We start from the raw sequence: 22,752 nt of genomic DNA, 5'->3' as shown, positions 1-22,752 counted from the left end.
CTTGCCAGAGGCCTGCCTCCACTGCTGCTGCTGCTGCCTGAGGCCTGCCTCCACCACCGCTGCCTGGTACTCTCCTTGGGCCCCTCCACCACCACTACTGCTACTTCTGCTGCTGCCTGGGACTCAATTTTGGGGCTGCCTGGAACTTGCCTTGGGGACCCTCCCCAACAGGTCTGCCCCCCACCGCTGCAACCGAGGGTCTACGTGGGACTCGCCTGAGGCGTGCTTCCATTGCTGCTGTTGCCTGACGCCAGTCTCCACCATCGCTGCCTGAGGCCTAACGTTTAGCAGCAGAATATGGCAAGCCCGACGGTCGCGGGTCCCAGCCACTCCTACGCCGGGGTAGCCACTGCCTTAGGCTCGGCTGTCCCAACCCCGGCTGCGACATCAACACCCTTCAGGCACCTAACTAAACGCCTGGGGGTAAAGGCCTATCCCCACCCCATATATGACCATCGAGGCCTGCAGCAAGGCCATGGCCAGTGTGGTCGGCCCACTGGCCATCGTCGCTGCGGCCCGAATGTACGGGAAGGCCGTCTTTTTCCTCAAGACCGAGCAGGCGGTCCACCTGGCTGTGGAGAGGGGGCTCACTGTGGGCGGGACCCATCTGCCATCGACCCTTTTGGAGGTTATGGCCCAGATAGTCGTGATCTCCAACGTCCCACCCTTCATTGCCAGCGAGCTCCTTCTTCCCCACCACACCACCTTGGGGGAGATCCAGTCGGGTGTCCAACCGCTCCTGCTTGGTCTTAAGGACCCTGCCCTGTACACTCCTTCCGACGCCAGGTGTTTATTTGCCTGGCCCAGGAGGAGGTCACCGAGGGCGCGTTAACTCTCCTCCACGAGGGCACAGTCTACCGCGTCTTCTGGACGGCAGAGGGCATGCAGTGCCACGAGGTGGGGCACATAAGAAAAAACTGCCCCACCCAGCCCCTACCAATAGCTGAGGGTGGCGCCACCACACCCACTCCCCCAAAGTTAACACCGCAAGCCCCGGCAGCGAGGGCTAAGCCAGAGGCTTCCAATGCCTCAGCCTCTGGCGGGGAGAGGGGTGAGAGGGCCAGATGGAAGGCACCCAAGAAGACCCAATGCACCAGGCTCGCTCATGGGAAGACCACCCTACCACCTTCCCCTACAACTAGCCCACGACCTGCCCCACCCTGGCATGACAATGCCCCTGCAACCGTGTCAGTGTCGCCCCAGCACAGGAACCCTGACCCCAAACTCATACCTGATCCTGCCCCTACTAACCCCCTACCCAATCCCCGCCCCATTGCAGAGACCCCTGGGGCTTCTACACCTGCTTCTGGCCCGGGGGCCCCTGAGCCCCTGCCACTAACCTGGGGGGAACCACCGCTGCCTCACCTCCTGCAGCAACTGTATCACTGGGCCCCAGCCCACCATCACCTGATAAACCAGGGGTGGGACAGGAAGTGACACAGCTGACCTGTCCCACCCTGGCCAAACCCACTGTCTTCCCCCAGCCAATAGTATTCCAGGAAAGGCTGGGGGCGGGACCTCAGGCCCTATGACCACCAAGGTGGGTGAGGAGGGGAAGGCCCATAAATTTTCACCCCTCCTGCTCTGGGAAAGAGGTGGTGGCCTTGGAGAGGAGTGATATCCTAGTAGCATGCTGTCCCTCTCTGGGGGCTGAGCCTATGGCATCTCTTGCCTATCCTGCACTGTGGCCTGACCTGCCCAAACCCCCAGGGGCCACAGCAGGACCTTCTGCTGCCATAACTCCTCCAGCCCCTGGGGAGGACTTTAATAACCACACAGGCTGTAGTGTGGGTGACAATGATGAACTGTCTGTTGGGTGGTGGAGGGGAGGAAGGTGTTATCCTCACTCCTCCCTCCCAGACTGTTTTTCTGGGGGCCTTGGCCCTGTGGGAGGACCTTTTCCCAAAGAAGCTGGGCATCCTGGTGTCGGGAGAGGAGTGGGGCCCTGAGCCTCTGCTGCCTGATGACCTGAACTTGGGGCATTCTGGGAAGGGGTGTGCTGAGGAAGGTACTGCTGTTGACCCTGGGAATGGGGTCACTGGGGATTGAGGCCAGTTGGTGGTGCCAGACCAGCCCCCATTCTCTCGGTGGGGAGGGGTTGGTGACTGGGACGACCTCCCGGAGGAGGGTTCGGGATCGGTGGTGGACACTGGGGACGATGCGGAATCTGTCTCCAGCGACATTTTTGAGTCCCAGGTGCCCCCCCACCCCATTCCCCCCCCCCCCCCCTTGAGGAACTCCGGGAGTTTGTTGAGGAAACTCTGAGTCGCTGGGATAGAGCCCAACTGGCGCTCGACTGCTGGAGCTCCTTTGAGAGAGTCTACTGGTCGGCCCACGCTGCTCGCCAGGTGCCTGACGTGAATGAGCGAAAGTGAGTCAGGAACTTCCTGGGGGCACTCCTGGTGAGGGCGAGGAACTCCCTCGTCCTCCCAGTAAATGTATATAGGTTTTTAACTGTACCAGTGGTGGTTGCACAATGCTTCCGACATGAAGACTACTATAGCCAGCCTCAACATCAACGGCAGCAGGGAGTCACAGCACAGATTCCAGACCCCCTCGGTCCTTCAGGACGGGAGGTATGCGGTGTGGTTGCTGCAAAAAAACCCACACTACCCCGGGAGACGGGGGGTGGTGTCTACATGAGTCCCCTCACCCCAGATCTGGCGGGGTGGCTATCTTGTTGGCCCCACATTTTCAGCCGGAGATCTTGGGGGTCAGGGAGCCTGTGCCAGGCTGTTTGCTTCACCTGATGGTTCGGCTGGGGGGGCGTGGTGCTTCACCTGGCCGGGCTGCTTCACCTGGCCGGGCTGAGGCAAGCGAGCTTCTTCGGAGAAGTGTCCGCTCATCTTGCCTCCATCGACGAGAGCCAGTGTGTCGTCCTCAGGGGAGATTTTAACTGTTTCCTCGGACAGGGACCATGGCAGTGCCTGCACCGGTTGGGGGACTTGGTCAAGTCCTTCGACCTGGTGGACGTCTGGCGGAATCTCCATCCCGACTCACCGGTAGACGTCCGGTACGTGGCCACCGCCATCAGATGCCTTAAGACGGCGGTGCTCGGACCTGACCTAGTGCACCAGTTGGAAGATGCTCAGGTGTGCGGTGGGATCCCATCCACGCTCACCCCAGCCCGGACGGAATTTCACATTGGCCCCAGGGTCCCGTACTTCCTGTGGGAGCCTGTGCCCTACAACCTGAACTGCCTCCAGAATTTTCATTTTGTCCCTTTTTAAAGGATGTAAAAAGGCGGGCCCTGTATCGACTGCTGCTGCACACCGTCCACTTCTTCTCCCTCTTTCCCCATTTGCCACCGGGCGGTGTGGATCATCAATGGAGGGCTCTCTGCGTGGGAGTCCTCCCCCTTTCTCTCAGGGAGCTGGGTTGGAGGGTGTCGCACACAGTGGTCCCCTGCAACTGCAGGTTGTGCTGGTTCACTGAATCCCAGCCCAACTGCTTGTTCTGTGGACCACGTGTATATTGGGTGTAGGCATTTGCACTCTCTTTGATTTTTTTTTCTTAAAAGCCTCCTCCTCTGCTTTTGGTTGCACTTCAGTCCCACGCTACTGATCTTTGGGCACCTGGTACAGAGGAGGGAGGGCAGGTCTGAAGACCTCGTGGGTCTGCTCCTGGGCCTGGCCAAACTGGCCATCAACAGGTCCAGTCAGCGGGCTGTGGAGGGGGTCGTTAGGGCTGACTGTCTGCCCCTCTTCCGGGGTTACGTTAGAGCCCGGGTGTCCTTGGAGAAGGAGCACGCGGTCTCCACCAACAGCCTGGAGTCGTTCAGGGAGTGGAGTGCATTATTTCCACCTCCAACTCTAGTTTGATTTAATCCCTACCCTCCCCTTCACGGTTTGATCACACAGCATTGCCCTTTGATGTGAAGGGCTGTGCTTGTCACTGGCCACTCAGGTGTTTCCTTTTTTTCCTGGTGGTGGAAATTTGAATAAAGATTTGTGCACCTAGTGTCTTTCACTGTCTCACACCTGCACACATGGGTGATGGGGAAAAAATAAACACTACTGCAGTTAGGTGGTAGTGTTGGGGGGGGGGGGGGTGGATAAAAGAGGGGAAAAAAAAACAAGGGTTTTAGACATCCTGTTCAAGAAAGGAAAAAAATAAACAAGAATGTCAGAGGTTTTGTTCGCTCTGAGGGAGCTGGACCAGTGTGTGTGCAAGGACTCTCCTTTAAAAAAAAATCCTGCATTGCCCTTTGTGAAAGACACTGCTTGTCACATGCCACTCGTGTGTTTCCATTCTTCCTCAAGGTGTAAATTTGAATAAAGATTCATGCACTGTCTTTCACTGCAGTTGGGCAGTAGTGTGGGGGGAAAAAAAAATCAAAAGAACAAGCCCACATTGCCCTTTGATGTGAACTGTTTGTCACAGGCCACTCAAGTGTTTCTTCCTGGTGGTGGAAATTTGAATAATGATTCATGAACCTTGTGTCTTTCACAGTGTCTCACACCTGCACACACAGGATGGATGCTGGGGGAAAAAATAAGCACTACTGCAGTTAGGCAGTAGTGTGGGGGTAGAAAAAAAAGACAGGAGTGTCAGACATCTGATACTGACAGCTGTCTCTGAGGAAGCTGGATCAGTGTCAAGGACTTTCCACATGTAAAAAAAAGAAAAAAAACAAACCTCAAGACATCCTGTTCACTCACAGCTGGCTCTGAGGTAGCGGGGATCAATATCAAGGACTCTCCAGGTTAAATAAAGGGTGACTTGGTTACGGGATACCGGCACTTATTGAGCTGTTTCAATTAAGATTCTGAGATTGAATGGTGTTACTTGGAATGGTTTTTTTAAAAAAAACTTTAAAGCAAATACTTTGAATAAACACCAGATTAGCCGGCCTAAGCAATCTTTCTAGACTGTAAAAGACTACTCTCTCTCATTTCCTCTTTCTTTCACTACATTCTTTTATAATTTTCCTTTGCAAGTACATGTGAAAATACTTTTTAAGATTGTGACAGTCTCTGCTACAATGGCTACCTGCATGCTTTAATAACCTGTGTGAAAAGAATTTGATTTTTCTCAATATACCTGTTAATCATTAGTCTGAGAACTTCAAGTCTTTGTTCTTTTAGTGTGTAATTCAACATTCTATTCAATTAAACTAAAGAATGGATGGACAAATTCTACAGTTGTATCAAATACAGAATGGTATATTGCTTTAAAAATTGAACACACCGACTTGTACAATACTTCATGGGTGACATAATATGGTTAATGCTGATCTAATTTGATATTTCAACTCTGCACTACATCAAGAAATAGAAAATTCTGCTTATACACTCATAAATACACATTAAAACACAAACAAGTGGCAGTACAAATACAATCATTATCATAATTGAATGAAACTTGAGGTAAAGATTCAGGCAGTTTACACAATGAGAGAATATAGTGATGAATACATCACTGTGCTTCTTAGACCAATATATAACATGCACATCTTTCTCAAAAATATATGCAATATGAAAATAAAATCTTTGAATATATAATGACTGCTTCAAATTATTGCCAGTTTTAAATAGTCAACAAGAAACAGTAGTAATTGTGTATAATCTGTTCATGCCAATGTAACCTTTTCATTAAAACTAGGTCACAACACTATTAACTCTCCCGTGCATTGGTTGCAACAATTAAAGGTGATGTTTTCATATCTAGTATATGGATGGAATCGTCCTATGCTGTCTTTTTTAGAAAGAAGCAATGATGGTGAAGTATCACAAAATGGTACATCTGTCATTCCTTTGCTGCACAGTGTAGGATCCAATATGTTTAAAACCTGCAAATACAAGGAAAAGAATTATTTAACATGCTAAGTCAACTGCTGGCAGTTGTTACTGAAGCAGTAATGACTGCAAAGTAACATTTAGTTTATTCCAATAGTCAAAGCACAAGGTAACACAAACTTGCAGTCTGCCACAGTAAATAAACAAATTGTTGTAATTTATTTCCACATTAAAAATGTCTTTGGTTAAAAAACTAAATACTTGGTTTAATTAACACTTGGATAGTTCACTGTATCTAGCTTGATATCTGCACTAAACGTAACTGATTTATGTTTTTATTATGAATCCATTGTACATTTTGCAAGAAAATTTTGGTTTCACGCTTGTCAACCAATTTTGAACTAGGTCTTCCATGAGCAGCCTAATAGGTCTCACAGTGAGAATTGATTCTAAAGAAAGGGCACTAGACTCGAAATGTCAACTGTTTTGTCTGCAAAGATGCTGCCAGACCTGCTGAGTTTTTCCAGCAATTTTTTAAAAAAAAAAGAGAATCAGGATAAATGTGTCATGTTGAAGTTGGCAAACTAACTAGTTTAACTAACAGGGAACAGTGCTGGGACATGGAACATTTACAATCTATATTAAGGACTGAGGTGAAGGGACTAATTGTATTGTATCATTAGCATATTTGGCTCCATAGAAGGTAAAAAGCACGTGGTGAGGAGTACAGATGAGTCTGCAACAGGATGTATAAATAGTTTGAGTTGGTAAAAAGCTGGCAGATGGGAATATAATGTGGGAAGATGTGAGCTTCTTCCTGGTCTTTAGCAGAAAGGACAGAGGAGCAGAATGGTATTTAAGTTGAAAGACACAGAAGGCTGCAGTACAGCAGGATCTGGGTCTCATGAATTAAAAAAAAAGGACAGCCTGCAGGGAAAGGAGATAATTAGAAAGACAAACCAAAAGAGAGTCTTTATTGAAAGTGTGAAGTGGAGTATAAGAGTAGGAAAGAGTCTTGCTAATATCATACAGGGCACTGATGAGACTGCACCTGGAGTACTATTTTTGTCCCTCTATTTAAGGGAACATTGGAGGCTGATTCCTGGAATGAAGTGGTTGTATTAAAAATTATGGATCTCCCAGTTAAGACCAAGATAAATAGAATACTTTTCTCTTAACAGGCTTATTCCGGTTTTGAATTATCTGTTATAAAAAGCAGTGGAAGCTGGATGATTATCAAACTCAGCTTTGAATATATTTAGAGCTTTGATTGACAAGTTGGTAAGGTGGGGTTTTGAATGACACACAGGAAAGTGAAGTTAGGATTTCTGTCAGATCTTCCGAAATGGCACAATAGGCTTAAATCTAATGCTCTTATTTCTCAATCTTACATGTTATGTTCCCTTTGGTGTTAAATCCAGGAAGCAGTGAAGTCAGTCTTAATCAGATAATTAAGTACTCCAAAAAAAAAGGTACTGAATAGATTGTATTAGATAACAATAAAATTAGAACATTATTAATATAGTGGGAGGAGACTCAAATGTGATAGTCAAACAACTGATTTTAATAATGACTTCTGAAGGGGTAAAATTTTCATGACTGTCAATTTGTTAATTTACATGACCACTGCAATATCCATTTCAAAGCTTATGTTAGCACATAGGAGTAAGCAATGTTACTCCTCTTGGCACTGTTTAACTTTTAATGTCGCTAATTTTTAGGACCCTAAATGTCAATGGACATCATGACATTCGTATTAACTTGAACAGTACTGCATTACCTCCTCCCAACCCCAGTATTTCTCCCCTTTCCTCATCCTCTTGTCCAGCCATTAACTGTTCTTTCCCCTCAATCCTCCTCCCTATCTCTGACCCTGGCCCCCTTCAGCCCACTCTCTCTTGTCCATCCCATCCTCCTCTAGCATCCCCTGGCCTTCTTCTCCCTCCCTATCATCCACTACCTCCACCCCTCCACCCACCCACCTCCCTCCCCCCCCCCCCCCCCCTTCCCCCCGCTCGCTTCCTGAATCATACAATACCTGTTCAGCCATCTTTTCAGCTGGTGTTTTGCAGAATTCAACCTGTTGGTTGGTCTTTTGGGCATTACTTGTGCTTAGTTTCCCAAGAAGTTGAGCATTAATAGCCTCTGCTAACTTAAGGTTGACAGAAGCAAGTTCCACAGTGGTACGTGGTTGTGCACTGGGATAATATGTTTGTTGTCGGCCCCATTGCAGAGATACCAAGAGCTCCTTGAGGAATCTGTGAAGTATAACGAAAATGAATAATTTCATACCCAGTCCTGTGTAGGACTAAGAAAAAAAGCATACAGCTTGTATAGATAAGTAATAATACTTCCCACCCTGTATCGAGAGAAAGACAGCGAAAGAATGTCCAGGATGGCCTTTCTGATCTCCCACCCCGGTGCCCGATATCCTCCCCCTGCCAATTCCCTCGTCCCAGATTCTAGTCTCCCCTACTCCACATGATTTAAAGTGGTGCGCAGCATGCATGCATTGGTGTTAGCAAATGTAGTCTGTAGAAAACGTAACTTTGTATCTTGAATGTTTTATGCAACTAAGTACTCTATAATTTATTTTGATAGAAATCACAAGCTATTGGCCTAGTGGTATTATTGCTAGTCTATTAATCCAGAAACCCAGATAATGTTTTAGGGAATTTTGGGTTCCAATCCCACTACAGCAGATGGTGGAATTTGAATGAAATTAAAAATCTGGAATTAAGAGTCTAATGGTGATCATGAAACCGTTGTCAATTATCAGAAAAACCCATCTGGTTCACCAATGTCTTTTATAGAAGGGAACTCTAATCCTGCTCTAGCCCACGTGTGATTCCAGACCCACAGCAATTTGGGTGATTCTTAATTGACCTTGCGGGAATTAGGGATGGGCAATAAATATTGGCCTAGTCAGCCTTCCAGTGTTCAAGTTTAAACATCTCTCTTTCTTTTGACTGCTGAATCAATAAATACCAATGCAGAGTGTAGAATCTACCTAACTTTAGGATTTTTCATTTAAAACCACTGTAGCAGCTTTCCAAATCTAGAGGGGAGAAAAAAAACTGCTGCATTAGGCTTATGAACTATCACCCCTGAGGAGATGTGTTATCATCACTATCTTTGCTGCTTGGATGCAATGGTAGCCAAGAGAAGGAAGAGGAGGTCATTTTAATAAGAGTGGGCCTCCTTGTCATTTCTTATTTTGGTATAACTCTTGACCCAGATTTTGCAGGAAGAACGATGGTGAGACAGTCAGTGTTCATCACTAAGGGTAAATCAGACAGCAACATCTGGGTATTGCACATGCACAATTAAAGTTCAGAAGGTAAGAAATTTGTGTCAAGTTGCCCTGTTTTCCCACAAGCTTTGCTGCACTGGTACCTTGCTGACAGATAGACATACACGAAAGGCGAGGTACTTACCCAGTAGATGCCCCCTTATACATTAGGAAACATTAGGGTCTGTCCAGCTCTCTGCACTGACCTATCACAATTACCTCTCACCTGCATCCACCTATCACCAACCCACCTACCATCCCCACATTTATGTCTCAGCCCCATGTCCCCTTCACATTCCTGATGAAAGGCTTTATGCTTGAAACGTTGATTCTCCTGCTCCTTGGCTGCTGCCTGATCTGCTGTGCTTTTCCAACACCACACGTTTTGATTCTCATCCAAGTGTAAATGCAAGTGTAAACTGTATGACTTAAGCTTCATTGTGACAAATAGTTTAGGAGTGGTTTTAATGACAGTTTGGAGCCAATATCAGTTTAAAGGTTGACAGTGTATTGCATATTAGATAAAATTTGATCTTACTGAACCAGATGGAAACATACCCATAGGATTCAACCATATCCTGACGAAATTGCTCACGCTCACTGAGAAGATCCTGTATTGCACTTTGGGTTTCCCTGACATGACGCTGCATTGATGTTCTAACATGGGCTAGTTCCTCTGTCATCACTCTGCATGGAAGGAAGGTTAAAATAAATGAATTTTGGCAATTACTTAAGAATGTATAATTTTTATGCATGACAGAAATGCCTACAATTATAAAATGAGAAAGCATAAGAAAGCCTTAACAAGGGCCAAGAATCACATTTTATATTATCTATAAAATACATGTTAAAAGAATTTAAACTGCACTTTACATTTTTTGGTAAAATTAAATTGAAACACTTAACCAACACCAAAATACTGGTTAAAATCTATTAAAAACTAGTAAGTGCACAATTTCAAATTAGCATTCAAAAATTCCTAAATTTCAGTGAAGTAAATTTTTTTTTAAGTTTTTGCACCGATGATATTCTAGTGATTTAAATTTGTCTTAGCAACTAAAACCAATGTATATAAAAGTCTAGGTTGTAGACATTTATCTGGTTTCTTTTCTATATTAGACAGAACATGCAGCACAGAATGAGCAAATCAGTCCACGCCAATATTTTTGATTTAATAAAGCCTTCTACTATCCTTCAACTAGAGTAATGCATCTAGTTCTGGGCACCACACTTTAGGGAGGATGTGCAGATATTAGAAAGATGACAGAACAGATTCACAAGTATTGTCCAAGGATGAGGAACTTCAATAATACAGAAAGATTACTGCAGGTTATTTTCCTTGAAAGTTGAAAGATTTGATGAGGCATCACATGCAGACTGAAGTAAAGTTATTGTGGGGAAGCCAGCGGAGAAAAAAAAACTGAATGAGGAGTTGAGGCCACAGCCACATCAATGGTGGCACAGTCTTGAAAAGTCAAATGGCTTACTTGTGTTCCTAAATTCTATATTCCTTTGACAGAGGCTTGTGGCAGTAAAATGAATCTTTTACTGAAAAGGAAAGATTTACATGGCTACATAGAAAAGGGAAGGGACTGGCACTAGGTGAACAATTGCACCAACGTTGATGTAACAAGCCAAACGGCTTCCTCTTGTAACCATTCTTTGTTCCCATTCTTTACCTAACTTTATAATTATAACCTGAGCTGTGTTCTCTCTAGTAATAGTTATTTCTTAAACGTATCTATACAATTCATCTTAGCTGCTCCTTGTGGTAGCATGTTTCACACAGAGAAATTGAGTTTCTTTTGAATCCCATTTTAACTTCTTGAATCTCAGGCTGCACATCTTTGTGGCAACCAGAATCCAAACGTGGTCAAGGTTACCATATTCTTTGTCTTTCAATTCTGTCTTTTTAGAAATAAATTGAGTGTTTGATTTAAATTTGCTATGGCCTTACTGTCTCAACGTTTAGATGGCAAGTGCATTTATAGTTCCAAATCAATTTGACTCTCCCTCCACATCAATTGGATTCTTATTTCCAAGTTGTATATGACCTAATTTCCTCACTGTAATGTTAAAGTCCTGGGGGTTTTCTGTACTGAAACTCATGTGCCAAATAAAAACACAGTCCCTGAGTTTGTTAATGCCTTCTTAAAGTTTATTACAATCTTCTTTACTCTAGTCTGCAACCCCACCACACTATTAGGTGAAATGTTAAAAAGTCTGAATCCCATACATAAACCGTTAATGTAAATTTTGACAAATAGTGGCCAATGTCCCAATTCTCATGGTACCCCACTTAAAACAGTCTAAATAATTAACAATCAACTCTTTCTGAAATAATTAACTGGGAATTATTTATCTGGATACCCAGGATTCCTTTGGAACTAAGAGACAGAGTCTTGTGATCTTAGAAAATATATTATTTCATTTTTTAATATGTAAACTTTGTTGCATACATTTAGAAAAAGTAATGAAACATTTAAGCAAATACAAGGGTTCAGATACAAGAATTTGCCACATACATGAAAAGGGCCTGTAGTGCAGAATGACGCTAGCATTATCTGTTATCACCACTTCACATCTGTATACAATACTAACAATAACAGTCTTCGCTATTGTTATATGTGGAAATAAGCACATAGAATTAGAAAGTGTTAGTAAATTTGTAAGCAGAAAGACATTGTCTAAAATGAACAGTCTTTTCATACAAATAGCTGTAAAAGTAGACAACCTGCTTGCAAGGAACTTGCTGCGCCATACATCACATTGTATAGTCATCCGCTCCAGCTGCTCAGAGAGTTGAGCTAGATTTTGATTCAAAGTCTCATTTTCCAGGATTAATTGATTTTTTTCACGTGCCAAGCGTTCAAAGTGATACTGAAGGTCATTGCCAACAGAAGCTACAAGTAACTTTTTGAGTTCACGATTTATCTGAAATAGATTTAAGAAGTGTGGTTATATTTAAGTTTTTTATACACATAAAATCTACCAATTACTATTAATGCTTCAGAGTTCAGCTGGATTCTACCCACTATTTGGGTATCATGCTTGAAGACTGTGAAAGGTTGGCAAGATGGCATAGAAAGGTGCAAATAATGTTTGCATTACCTTCCAGACACCATGCTATCAGCAAGAATGATGGCAGATGGCCCTCTCACCCAGAGTCGAGTTTAGTCAGTCTCTGCTGACATTTAACCAACAGTGGGAGTGAAGCATGGTTCTCAGCCAGGTAGAAAGATTACCAGATTAACTCTAGTGACTTCCTGCATGCAGACCTGACAGACAGCCTGATGCCACTTGACCTCAACAACTCCTTACTTTCCTAACTGGTCCTTCACTCCATTACCTGGTTGAAAGCATGCAGATCCATTAAAGTGACTGTCTCCTCCAGCTGTAGCCCTAGTAATGGCCACACTCCTAATAGCAATGCTGAGTTGCTAAGCTTCTGATTGGATTCCATTAACCATCATCTCCTATTTCCATTCCTGGTGCTGGGACCGCTGCTCCCATCAATAAATCCAGTCCTTTTTTTGTTACAGATTTCAATATAAATACTCATTTCATAAGAGAAAAGCAACCCTGCTGAAATGATTTGTTGATTTTCTCACTAATATTTGATGAATGCCACTTCGGTCCTCAAGTTTACTCAGTCAAAAGCACGATGTGAGAAAGTAGTGTGAAGACTTAAAATTTAAATTGAGTGCAGAAAGTTGAGAGAGTGCATAATTGTTCTTTCAGTCCATCTATAGTTTCCTTTTGCTGGAGTGTGACTGATTTTAGTGGTTATATTCAAACCACTTGAGATGATGGTTTGCATTATATTGTTTTTCTGTTAAGTAATCTGCAAGTTATTCAATCCATAACATGATGCAAATATGATATACAAACTAAAAATACTGGGAACACTCAGCAGACCGCATCTGTGCAGTGAAACAAACGTACAATAGGTCAATGATACGGATACTATCGGAATTGCTGAGTGTTTTCAGCAACTTACTTTTGTAAACATCCCATTTGTGATCACAATGTATATTTTTCCCTTCTCGACACAGCCCAAGCTCACCACACCAATTGCTTCTCTCTCATTTTGCAATTCAAATGTTTAGCTTGTTTTTTTCTGCTCACAGGTGGATACTGACGTTTAGTTTATTTCCAGCAACTTTAACTTATAGTTAACAGCCAGATGTGAACACAAGACGAGAACATGGTTTTCAAGTTACTATAAAACAACAATAACTTTTAAGTGGTCTCACCTCAGTCTGTACCCGGATTTGGTTAGCCAACCCTTCTTTATCCTGTAGGAGTTTTCTTTCTGAACTTTGAGATTTTTCAATGGAGACTTTTAGTTCTGTCAGTTCTCTCTTGAGTTCAGTAGTGTTTTCTGGCTGACTTGACAACTCACATTTATGAGAACCTGCAGAGTCATTTAACTTTGTATTCTTTGTGGGAACTTCATGAATTAAAGCAGCTTTGGGTACTAAGATTTTTATCGCTTCTACCTCAACTGCTTGGTCAGGCTGAACTGTCCCAAGCTGAAGAACACCAGGCTTAGTGACAATTTGAGAAGAACTGGATACTACATTAGCTCGTGGAATGGGATGACATTTTTTATTTACTACTGTGGTATTCTCGATAGGCTTGGCTGGTTCTTCTGTTTCCATTCCATCTCCAGGTCCACGGACAGGTTGTACTATTTGAACTAAAATGTGAGAAAGAAGAGGCTATGAATACAAAATTAACAAATTTAGCTTTGGTGGCTCATGATATTACTCTAGATAATATTGTGGTATTGGTCTATGCAAGCTACAGTGGTAATAGTCTATGCAAGGTGAAACTTTATAGATTTGAAATGCTATGGATAAGAAATCATTAGGGCCTAATATCTTCTGAGTTAGTAAGAATGCGATTAAAGATTAAAATTGTTATTTGAATCACAGTACTCTATTTCCTAAATTATACTATTTGTTTTTGAGTATCACACAGGTTAACATAGAATGCTAAGAAATATTTGAAGCAAGCAGTTTGAGTCTACAATGGAAAGACACAAGTCACCCATAAAGTGAACAGTAAAAGAATTGTTACTGACGAACTGTCCCGACCATTAAGTAACAGAATTGTAACATACTTAATACAACCATGTTGAACAGATGTTGCCCAACTCACTTTTTCCTCCTGTCACAGACTTCCTACCACTGATCTTCCAAATGCTCGGAACATTCATTCTTTCCTGCCAATTTCTTTTAGTCCACCTTCTCTCCCATTCCTCATCCTCCCTAAACCCTACTACTATTTTGAAGATAACTCTGAGCCTCAAATTAATAATGAAAGTATATTATTCAAGAAACCATGTTTGCAGCTCAATGGCTGCATCTTATGGGATTGAATTCAGGCAAACTTCTGAGTTGACTTGATTGCTCCCTGGAGTAACCAGCTCCAAAATTGGATAAACTTCAGAAAATCGTTTATGCACATAGGTTAATTTTTGTACTTTCTTGTTTGAAAGTGTTCACGCTTTGTGACCAAAAGAGCACAGTCAATGACAGGGACCATCCGCATCAATTGCAGCTGATGCGCCTACATTCTTGTGATCTCGGCAACTCGTGACTTGTATAAAAATAAATCTGATTTGGAAAGATTTAAAATTAATTATTAAATAAAATACCTTTAGTCTCCATCCTGATGACTGATGTCAACGTCCCAACAAAGTTTTGAATTTTAGTTCAGTCACTAATTTTCATCTAGAAAGAAAATAATTAGAATTACTTTGCTGAACCTGTTGCCAGGTTAGTACATATAATGGCTTATTAAATCATTCTAAGTAGTCTGAAGTGACTGCAACTATGGGACAAATAAAAAAAAACTGTATATTACATGATTCATAACTAGTCCTTGTTCATTTATAATTAAAGACATTAAATTACAGTTTTAGTTTCTAGCATTTTAGAACATAGAAAAATACAGCACAGAACAGGCCCTTTGGTCCACGATGTTGTGCAGAGGCTTAATCCTAATGTGAAATATCGTAACTTAACCTACGCACCCCTTAACTCATTGCTATCCATGTGCATGTGCTCTTTTATATCAAAATTATGCTTTGTTCTTTTATTATTTGAATAGATTAGATTATCACAATTTGTGTAAATCAGTTATATTACATTGACTTAAATCACCTCTAATTCATTGTGTACACATAACATGTCAAATGTTTGGATTGGAGAAAAGGATGAGAAACATTTGTTACATCTTTAAAAAGGATTAGTAGGATTGGATCAAATACATAAATTTTTTAAGATTGGGAGGTGATTATAAAGTTTAAAAATGTGAATGAGATCATTTGCCTATAATTAGAATAGCCTTTATTGTCACATATACTCATGTATGGAAGTACTGGAGTGCAGTGAAAAGTTTACAATATCACCCCATATGGCGCCACCCTAGATACAAAATACCCAGGTACAGATCTAAGATACAATTTACAGAAATAACAGGGAAAAGTTTCATTACTTACAATTTTTCATAATATAAATTGATGTACAGAGAGCAAAAAGCAACAACTGACTGCCTTACTCAAACATTAGTTTAGCCATAATTAGAACATTGTGCCCTCATTTGAAAAATCCTAAATTAGGGAGAATGTCAAAGCAATTAGGAGGGTACAGAAATTATGATGATACCAGAGTGTTATGAGAATTATGATTAAAGATCACAATCTGAAATGCTGATTTCTCTCTTCTCAGATGTTGCCAGATTTGATGGGAATTCCCAACATATTCTGCTTTTATTTCAGTTTTTCAACCATAAGATATAGAAACAGAAGTAGGCCAACCAGCCCATTAAGTTCTCTCTGCCATCCGATCATGGCCGATATATATCTTGATCCCATTCAACTTCTGCTTTATCATGGTATCAGAATTAAGACGCTTACATTTAAGATGACATCAGAGGAATTGTGGTGATCTTAAAATATAGGTTGAAGATCTAATGTTGTTTTTCAAAATTATGAGGTATCTTGACCAAGCAATTGGGGAGAATCTTTTCAGCTGTATAATTTGGTACTTAAGAAACATGAGTTTATCACAAACAAAATAAGTTTTTTGATTAAAAATATTGCTTAGAAATTAAATGCTTTGGTAGAAGTAGCTGTGGATATAGAATCCACCAGTTTCTTTTAAGAGGAATCAAATAAAGATGTGAAAGATGAGACTGGATAGATAGCTTTTTCAGAGAACTGGGAGAACATAATGGAATTTTAAAAAAGCTTTAATATATAGTTCCAAAATACTCAGGACTGAAAATTGTTTTATAAAAAGCAGCACAACAGAACTAGAGTCATAGAGATGTACAGTATGGAAACAGACCCTTCGGTCCAATTCGTCCATGCCGACCAGATATCCCAACCCAATCTAGTCCCACATACCATCATCTGGGCCATATCCCTTCAAACCCTTCCTATTCATATACCCATTCAAATGCCTTTTAAATGCTGTAATTGTACCAGCCTCCACCACTTCCTCTGGCAGCTCATTCCATACACATACCACCCTCTGCGTGAAAAAGTTGCCCTTAGGTCTCTTTTATATCTTTCCCCTCTCAACCTAAACCTATGCCCTCTAGTTCTCGACTCACCCACCCCAAGGAAAAGACTGTCTCTTTATGTTATCCATGCCCTTCATAACTTTGTAAACATCTATAAGGGCACCCCATAGCCTCTGATGCTCCAGGGAAAACAGCCCCAGCCTGCTCAGCCTCTCCTGATAGCTCAAATCTTCCAACCCTGGCAACAGCCTTGTAAATCTTTTCTGAACCCTTTCAAGTTTCACAACATTTTTCCGATAGGAAGGAGACCAGAATTGCATGCAATATTCCAACAGTGGCCTAACCAATGCCCTGTACAGCTGCAACATGCCCTCCCAACTCCTGTACTCAACATGCTGACCAATAAAGGAAAGCATACCAAACGCTTTCTCCACTATCCTATCTACCTGCAACTCCACTTTCAAGGAGCTATGAACCTGCACTCCAAGGTCTCTTTGTTCAGCAATATTCCCTAGCCCCTTACCATTAAATAAGTGTATAAGTCCTGCTAAGATTTGCTTTCCCAAAATGCAGCACCTTGCATTTATCTGAATTAAACTCCATCTGCCAATTGCCAGCCCATTGGCTCATTTGATCAAGATCCTGTTTATATCTGAGGTAACCTTCTTCGCTGCCCACTACATCTCCAATTTTGATGTCATCTGCAAACTTACTAACTATATCTCTTATACTCGCATCCAAATCATTTATATAAAAATGACAAAAAGCAGAGGATCCAGCACCAATCCTTGTGGCACTCCACTGGTCACAGGCCCCAGTCTGAAAAACAACCCTCCACCCTCTGTATTCTACCTTGGAGCCAGTTCTGTATCCAAATGGCTAGTTCTCCCTGTATTGCGTGAAATCTAACCTTACTAACCAGTCTCCCATGGGGAACCTTGTCGAATGCCTTACTGAAGTTCATGTAGATCACATCTACCACTCTACACTCATCAATCTTCTTTGTCATTTCTTCAAAAAGCTCAATCAAGTTTGTGAGACATGATTTCCCATTCACAAAGCCATATTGACTAACCCTAATCAGTCCTTGCCTTTCCAAATACCTGTAAATCCTGTCCCTCAGGATTCCCTCCAACAATTTGCTTGCCACTGATTTAAGGCTCACAAGTCTATAGTTCCGGGCTTGTCCTTACCACCCTTCTTGAACAGTGGCACCACATTAGCCAATCTCCAGTCTTCTGGAATCTCACCTGTGACTATCGATGATACACATATCTCAGCAAGAGGCCCAGCAATCACTTGCCTAGCTTCCCACAGAGTTCTAGGGTACACCTGATCAGGTCCAGGAATTTATGTGCTACATTGTAAAATTTAAAAAGCAGCCTAATTATTAAAGAAGAGTGGTTTTCAGCAACTTGGAGATTGTGAGGACTGCAGATGCTGGAAAGTCAGAGTCGATAAAGCTGGAAAAGTACAAAAGGTCAAGCAGCAGAAGAATCAATGTTTCGGGCAGGACCCTTAAAGACTCAAGTAAAGAGTATCTTTCAAACAATAAGTCCAGCCATCTACCCCCTAGCTTCAACTGTGTAATAGAGATATTGCGAGGACTGCTGTGGCTCAAGGAAAGGTCTGCCACCACAACTTTTTGAGGACAATTAATGTAGCTTTGCTACTCTGCCACAATTCTAAAATTAACAAAAATAAAATCATTAAAAAGTACTGTTACATCTCTCAACTGGTATAAATTATTGCAGAAGGTTACTTGAACTATTCAATCATGCTATAGGGCTGAAACATTTAGAAGAAAATATCATTTGATCTTTATAACCACATCTGATAGGAGGAGGAAATCAACCCAGCCAAAACAACTGCAATCAAGAATTTTTATTTAAATATAAAAGACTGAAGTGTTCCACAAAATGACCAATTCACATCTGCTCTTTTAAACATAGCAGCAACTATATAACAAGCTTGAAGAGTAGTGTTTTACCTTTTTAGACTATTGCATTTTTTCAGAGAACAGCTGTTGACAATGATTGTGATTATCATTTATACCTATCATTTGCTTGTCCTTGATTTACCATTTCATTTTTGCTTTTTTGTTACTTAATATTTCCTGCCTTCCACCCCCCAAAAAACTTTTTCCCTCCATTTCCACCCCTCAAACATCCTCTACTTGTTTAAAACCTGCTTCATTTCTATCTTTCCTAGTTCTAATGAAAAGTTAAAACATCAGAGATGAGCTTGCTTCTTTCACAAACGCTGTCAGAGTTAAGAATCTCTTATGTCTTAGGGGACTTGACAGGGTAGATAAGGCGTTGTTTCCTTTGTAGAAGAGTCTAGGACAAGATAGCGTAGTCTCAGCGAAAGAAGTTGCCCATTTAAGTTAGAGTTGGGGAGGAACTTGTTTTTTCTAAGGGTGAAATTATTTATCTAGAGGGTTGTCAACACTGGATCATTAAGAATATCCAAGGCTAATAAGACGGATTTCTAATTATAACGGGATTGAAGGCTGTGGGTATAAGGTAGGAAAGTGAAACTGAGGACGACTAGATCAGCCATGATCTCACTGAACGACGGAGCAGACTTCATGGGCCGAAAGAACTACTAATGTGCCTACTTTTTACGGTTTTATGGAACTTGAGTGCATCCATCATTGTCCATTTTCAATGTAAACTTCCAACATTTTATTTGCCATTGTCTGAATTTATTTTGCCAGTTGTGGACAACCCAAAAGAACAAAAAAAACTTCAAATAAGAAAGCGGATGCACCGGGGCCGAGAGACCGACACTACTCTGCAAGTGCTAACACGGCGGCGTCAGTGAAATTTCCCACCAGCTTAATTTGGATTTTACTCGAACACTGGAGCGATTGACACAACTGGACTCAAACAGGAAAAACTTTTAATAGTAGTACAAGTGCCAGACATCACTCACCCACAGTCACCATTATCTTCCTGCGTGGCTGTTTCAGCCCACCTGACAACACCGGGACGCAACTTCCGGTGACCTTTGACCCGCTCCCCAAATAACCACTTCGATATAAAAATAGAGAAATTATTGTACTTTGTCAGTCCTGTACAAACGTAGACATGAGAAATAAAATGTGTTGATCTGCTTTAAATTAAAAAAGCAAGAAGGTGGATTGACATCCTGTGCTCGAGGGCCGTTGCTATGGGCCGTTCAGCTCAACAGAACCAGCGCGAGAGGCGGACGTGGTGGCGTTGACTGAGGGTTTGTCAAGATGGTGAGAGCTGGCTCCTTGTGGACATCCTCAGATAGGGGATGTTTTCCTTAAATGTAGATGTAAACTATCCTCCAGGTGACCCCTCAGAAATCTGGCGGGTCCTCTGAGCGTTGCGCGTTTACCCTGGGCTCATTTTAATTCATTTCCTATTTGCTCGTCAAAAACAAAAGAAACTATGCGAATACAACGTTACGGCTCTTTTTCTTTTGAAGACAAAAAGGGGATTGGGAGGGAGAACAGCCATCGATTTACAGCAGCACCGTGGGAATTTACAAAAGGGTATCGACATTATATCTCCTGTTTTGGAAATGGGATGGCTTAGGTCCTTGGGAATGTTCGTTTATTTTTGCGGTTAATTTTGCTTAACCGTGTCAAGGGAAAATCATTTGTGAACTTCACGTTAATTGACACTTTGGGAGCAATCGACTTCGGTCGTTAAATGTGCATCAATTTTAAACACTTGGCAAACAGCAAAGATTCCACAACCCCTATTAAAATACCGTATTTTGAATTCTATAACAGCAGAGGTCATTTCTGCTTCATCTTCGCCTTTTTCTCCTCCAACTTACTGTGAAATGTGATATTTCATCAAAACTATAACATAGAAACAAACAATTTTGTCTTATGGACTCTGCAAGTGTGTGTTCTCAACCCATTTATCCAGTCTGTTTCCCTATCCATTTAGTTTAAAATATTTTGCTGTTTGAAATTTTTGAGAAGATTTGTAGCCCAGGTTGATGAAGTATGTAAGTTAGCTTGCTAAGCTGGAAGGTTTGTTTTCAGACATTTCGTCACCATGACTATGAGGGTCTCCGGTGAAGCGCTGGTGGTATGTCCCACCTCTCTATTTATTGGTCTTGGTTTCTTAAGGGGGGAGGGAAGGTGATGTCATTTCTGGTTCTTTTGTTCAGGGAAGGTAGATGGGATCTAAGTGGATATGTTTATTGATGGAGTTCTGATTAGAATGCCATGCCTCTATGAATTCTCATGCGTGTTTTTGTTTTGCCTGTCCTAGTATGTGCGTGTTGACCAAAGTGGTGTCCTTCTTTGTCAGTCTGTATGTATGGAAGCACAAAAGAGGAGAAGGAGAATGACAACAGACTCCCATTCCTAGCCGTGACAGTTGAACATACTGTAAACGGAGAGCTTTAAACCAGCATCTACAGAAAAACAACAAACACAGATCAAGTACTTAACTTCAGAAGCAATCATCCCAACACTCTCAAACAGAGCTGCATCAAGGCATTATTTCAATGAGCAACATCACATTGCAACATGCAAGAACTACAAACAGCAGAAGAAAAATATCCATACAACGTTTTCAAGAAAAAAGGGTACCCAATGAGCACAATCCGCCAACTCCGCAGAAACAAACCCAAACAAGTAGACACAACGCAACCAAAACCCATAGCCTTACTACTTACATCAAAGATATATCAGAAATGACTTCCAGACTACTCACAGACTCCTTGGCATCATGTTAGCCCAGAAACCTACCAACACACTTAAACAGCGACTAATAAACCAAAAGGATCCATTCAGTGCTACCAGCAAAGTGAATGTCATTTACAAAGAACTGTAAAAAAACACGACTTAGGACAAACAAGCAGAAAACCTGCCACCAGGATACATGAACACCAACTAGCCACCAAAAGACCCAGCCCACTATCACTAGTTTCCATACATACAGACAAAGAAGGACACCACTTCAACTGGGACAACTCACACATCCTAGGACAGGTGAAACAAAGACACTCACGAAAATTCTTAGAGACATTGATTCTAACCAGAACTCCATCAATAAACACATCCACTTAGATCTCATCTACCTTCCCTTGAAAAAAACAACTGGAAATGACATCACCCACCTTGAGAAACTAAGACCAATAAATAGAGAGGTGGGACATAACACTAGTGCTTCACCGGAGACTCTCATTAATGATGTCACCTAGTCATGGTGATGAAATGTCTGAAAACAAACCTTCCTGCTCAGCGAACTGACTTGCGCAAATTTTGCTGTTATTCAGAAAAGTTCTTTCCAGCAATTCAGATTTTTTCCAATAATTTTGTTCAAATTTCAAATCTTCTCACTTTCCATTCCACGCTAATCTCCTTCCTTTCTGTAATAGCCCAGTTAATGTGAGAAATGCCATGTGAACTGTGCTAGCTAAGATATAACTGTGCATGTAGATTTCAGTTGTTTATCTCTTACTTTGGATGTTTGCTATTATTTAGAGTTAACTTTGAAATCAAATATATTTGGGGATTGGCATTATCTTATCTGGATTTCCTATCAATATGACACTTTGCTTGCTTAGCAAGACTTTACAGCCTCTATGTCTCAATACTGAATTTGAGAACTTCAGAACCTGACCACAGCGTGCCCTCCATTTTTTTCTTCCACTATCCCACTCCCCCAGCCTTTCTTGTTGCCTTTGCTCTTAATAGAGAACCCATTTGCTCCTTTTCGTACATTTTTCTCTTTCATGACCATTTAACAACTGTTTGACTCTTGCACTGAGCCTCGATCCCATCTGTTCTCTTTGCCCTCTGCCTCTGTCAAAAGTATTTTAAAAAAAGACATTTGCTAACCCCTGTCAATTCTGAAGGAGAGCCATATTTGACTCAATGATAATTCTGTTGTTCTCTATCCATAGATACTGCCAGACCTGCTGGTTCACCAGCAGTGTTTGTTATAGTACACTAGATTTTGTCTCACCACTTCCTTGTATAATTGAAACATAACCTCTACTTTTGTATTCAATTCCCTTTTGCAGTAAATTGTAACATTCTGTTAGCTTGCCTAGTTATTTGTTGTACCAACATATTAGTATTTTGTGACTCACACACCATGATATCCACATCCTTCTGCAACTCTGAACTCTGTACTTTCTCACCATTTTAGGTTTTATTAGTTCTTCCTGCTAAGATGGACA

The 22,752-nt window shown here is 41.9% G+C and overlaps 2 protein-coding genes across 3 annotated transcripts in view; one reads left to right on the top strand and one right to left on the bottom strand.

The window, feature by feature from the left end:
• Positions 1 to 5,066: 5,066 nt before the first annotated feature.
• blzf1 (basic leucine zipper nuclear factor 1) lies at positions 5,067 to 19,585 on the bottom strand. The gene is made up of 7 exons (XM_072585192.1): positions 19,507 to 19,585; positions 14,696 to 14,771; positions 13,287 to 13,732; positions 11,765 to 11,964; positions 9,589 to 9,717; positions 7,777 to 7,996; positions 5,067 to 5,791 (listed from the first exon to the last, which is right to left on the bottom strand). Exons 2-7 carry the CDS (start codon positions 14,706 to 14,708, stop codon positions 5,606 to 5,608), a joined length of 1,194 nt encoding a protein of 397 aa, XP_072441293.1. The 5' UTR covers positions 14,709 to 14,771; positions 19,507 to 19,585; the 3' UTR covers positions 5,067 to 5,605.
• A 3-nt stretch (positions 19,586 to 19,588) lies between these two features.
• The window catches only part of nme7 (NME/NM23 family member 7), a 145,969-nt gene continuing 142,805 nt past the window's right edge, over positions 19,589 to 22,752 (top strand). The window contains exon 1 of one of the 2 annotated variants that reach the window (XM_072585195.1): positions 19,589 to 19,816. In XM_072585195.1, coding sequence (XP_072441296.1) covers positions 19,814 to 19,816 — 3 coding nt within the window. In that variant the 5' untranslated portion in view covers positions 19,589 to 19,813. The remainder of the gene's footprint in view (positions 19,817 to 22,752) is intronic. The other variant, XM_072585193.1, reaches the window with a different exon arrangement.

The sequence above is a fragment of the Chiloscyllium punctatum genome, chromosome 15 (genome assembly GCF_047496795.1).
Source record: "Chiloscyllium punctatum isolate Juve2018m chromosome 15, sChiPun1.3, whole genome shotgun sequence".
NCBI classification, from domain to species: Eukaryota; Metazoa; Chordata; class Chondrichthyes; order Orectolobiformes; family Hemiscylliidae; genus Chiloscyllium; species Chiloscyllium punctatum.
This window is presented reverse-complemented; position numbering and strand designations above follow the sequence as displayed.

Coding starts and splice junctions, on each gene's coding strand:
- blzf1 (XM_072585192.1), bottom strand. Junction 11,965..13,286: donor AAATCCGGGTACAGACTGAG/GTGAGACCACTT, acceptor AATCTATTTCAG/ATAAATCGTGAACTCAAAAA. Junction 7,997..9,588: donor GATATGGTTGAATCCTATGG/GTATGTTTCCAT, acceptor TATACTTCACAG/ATTCCTCAAGGAGCTCTTGG.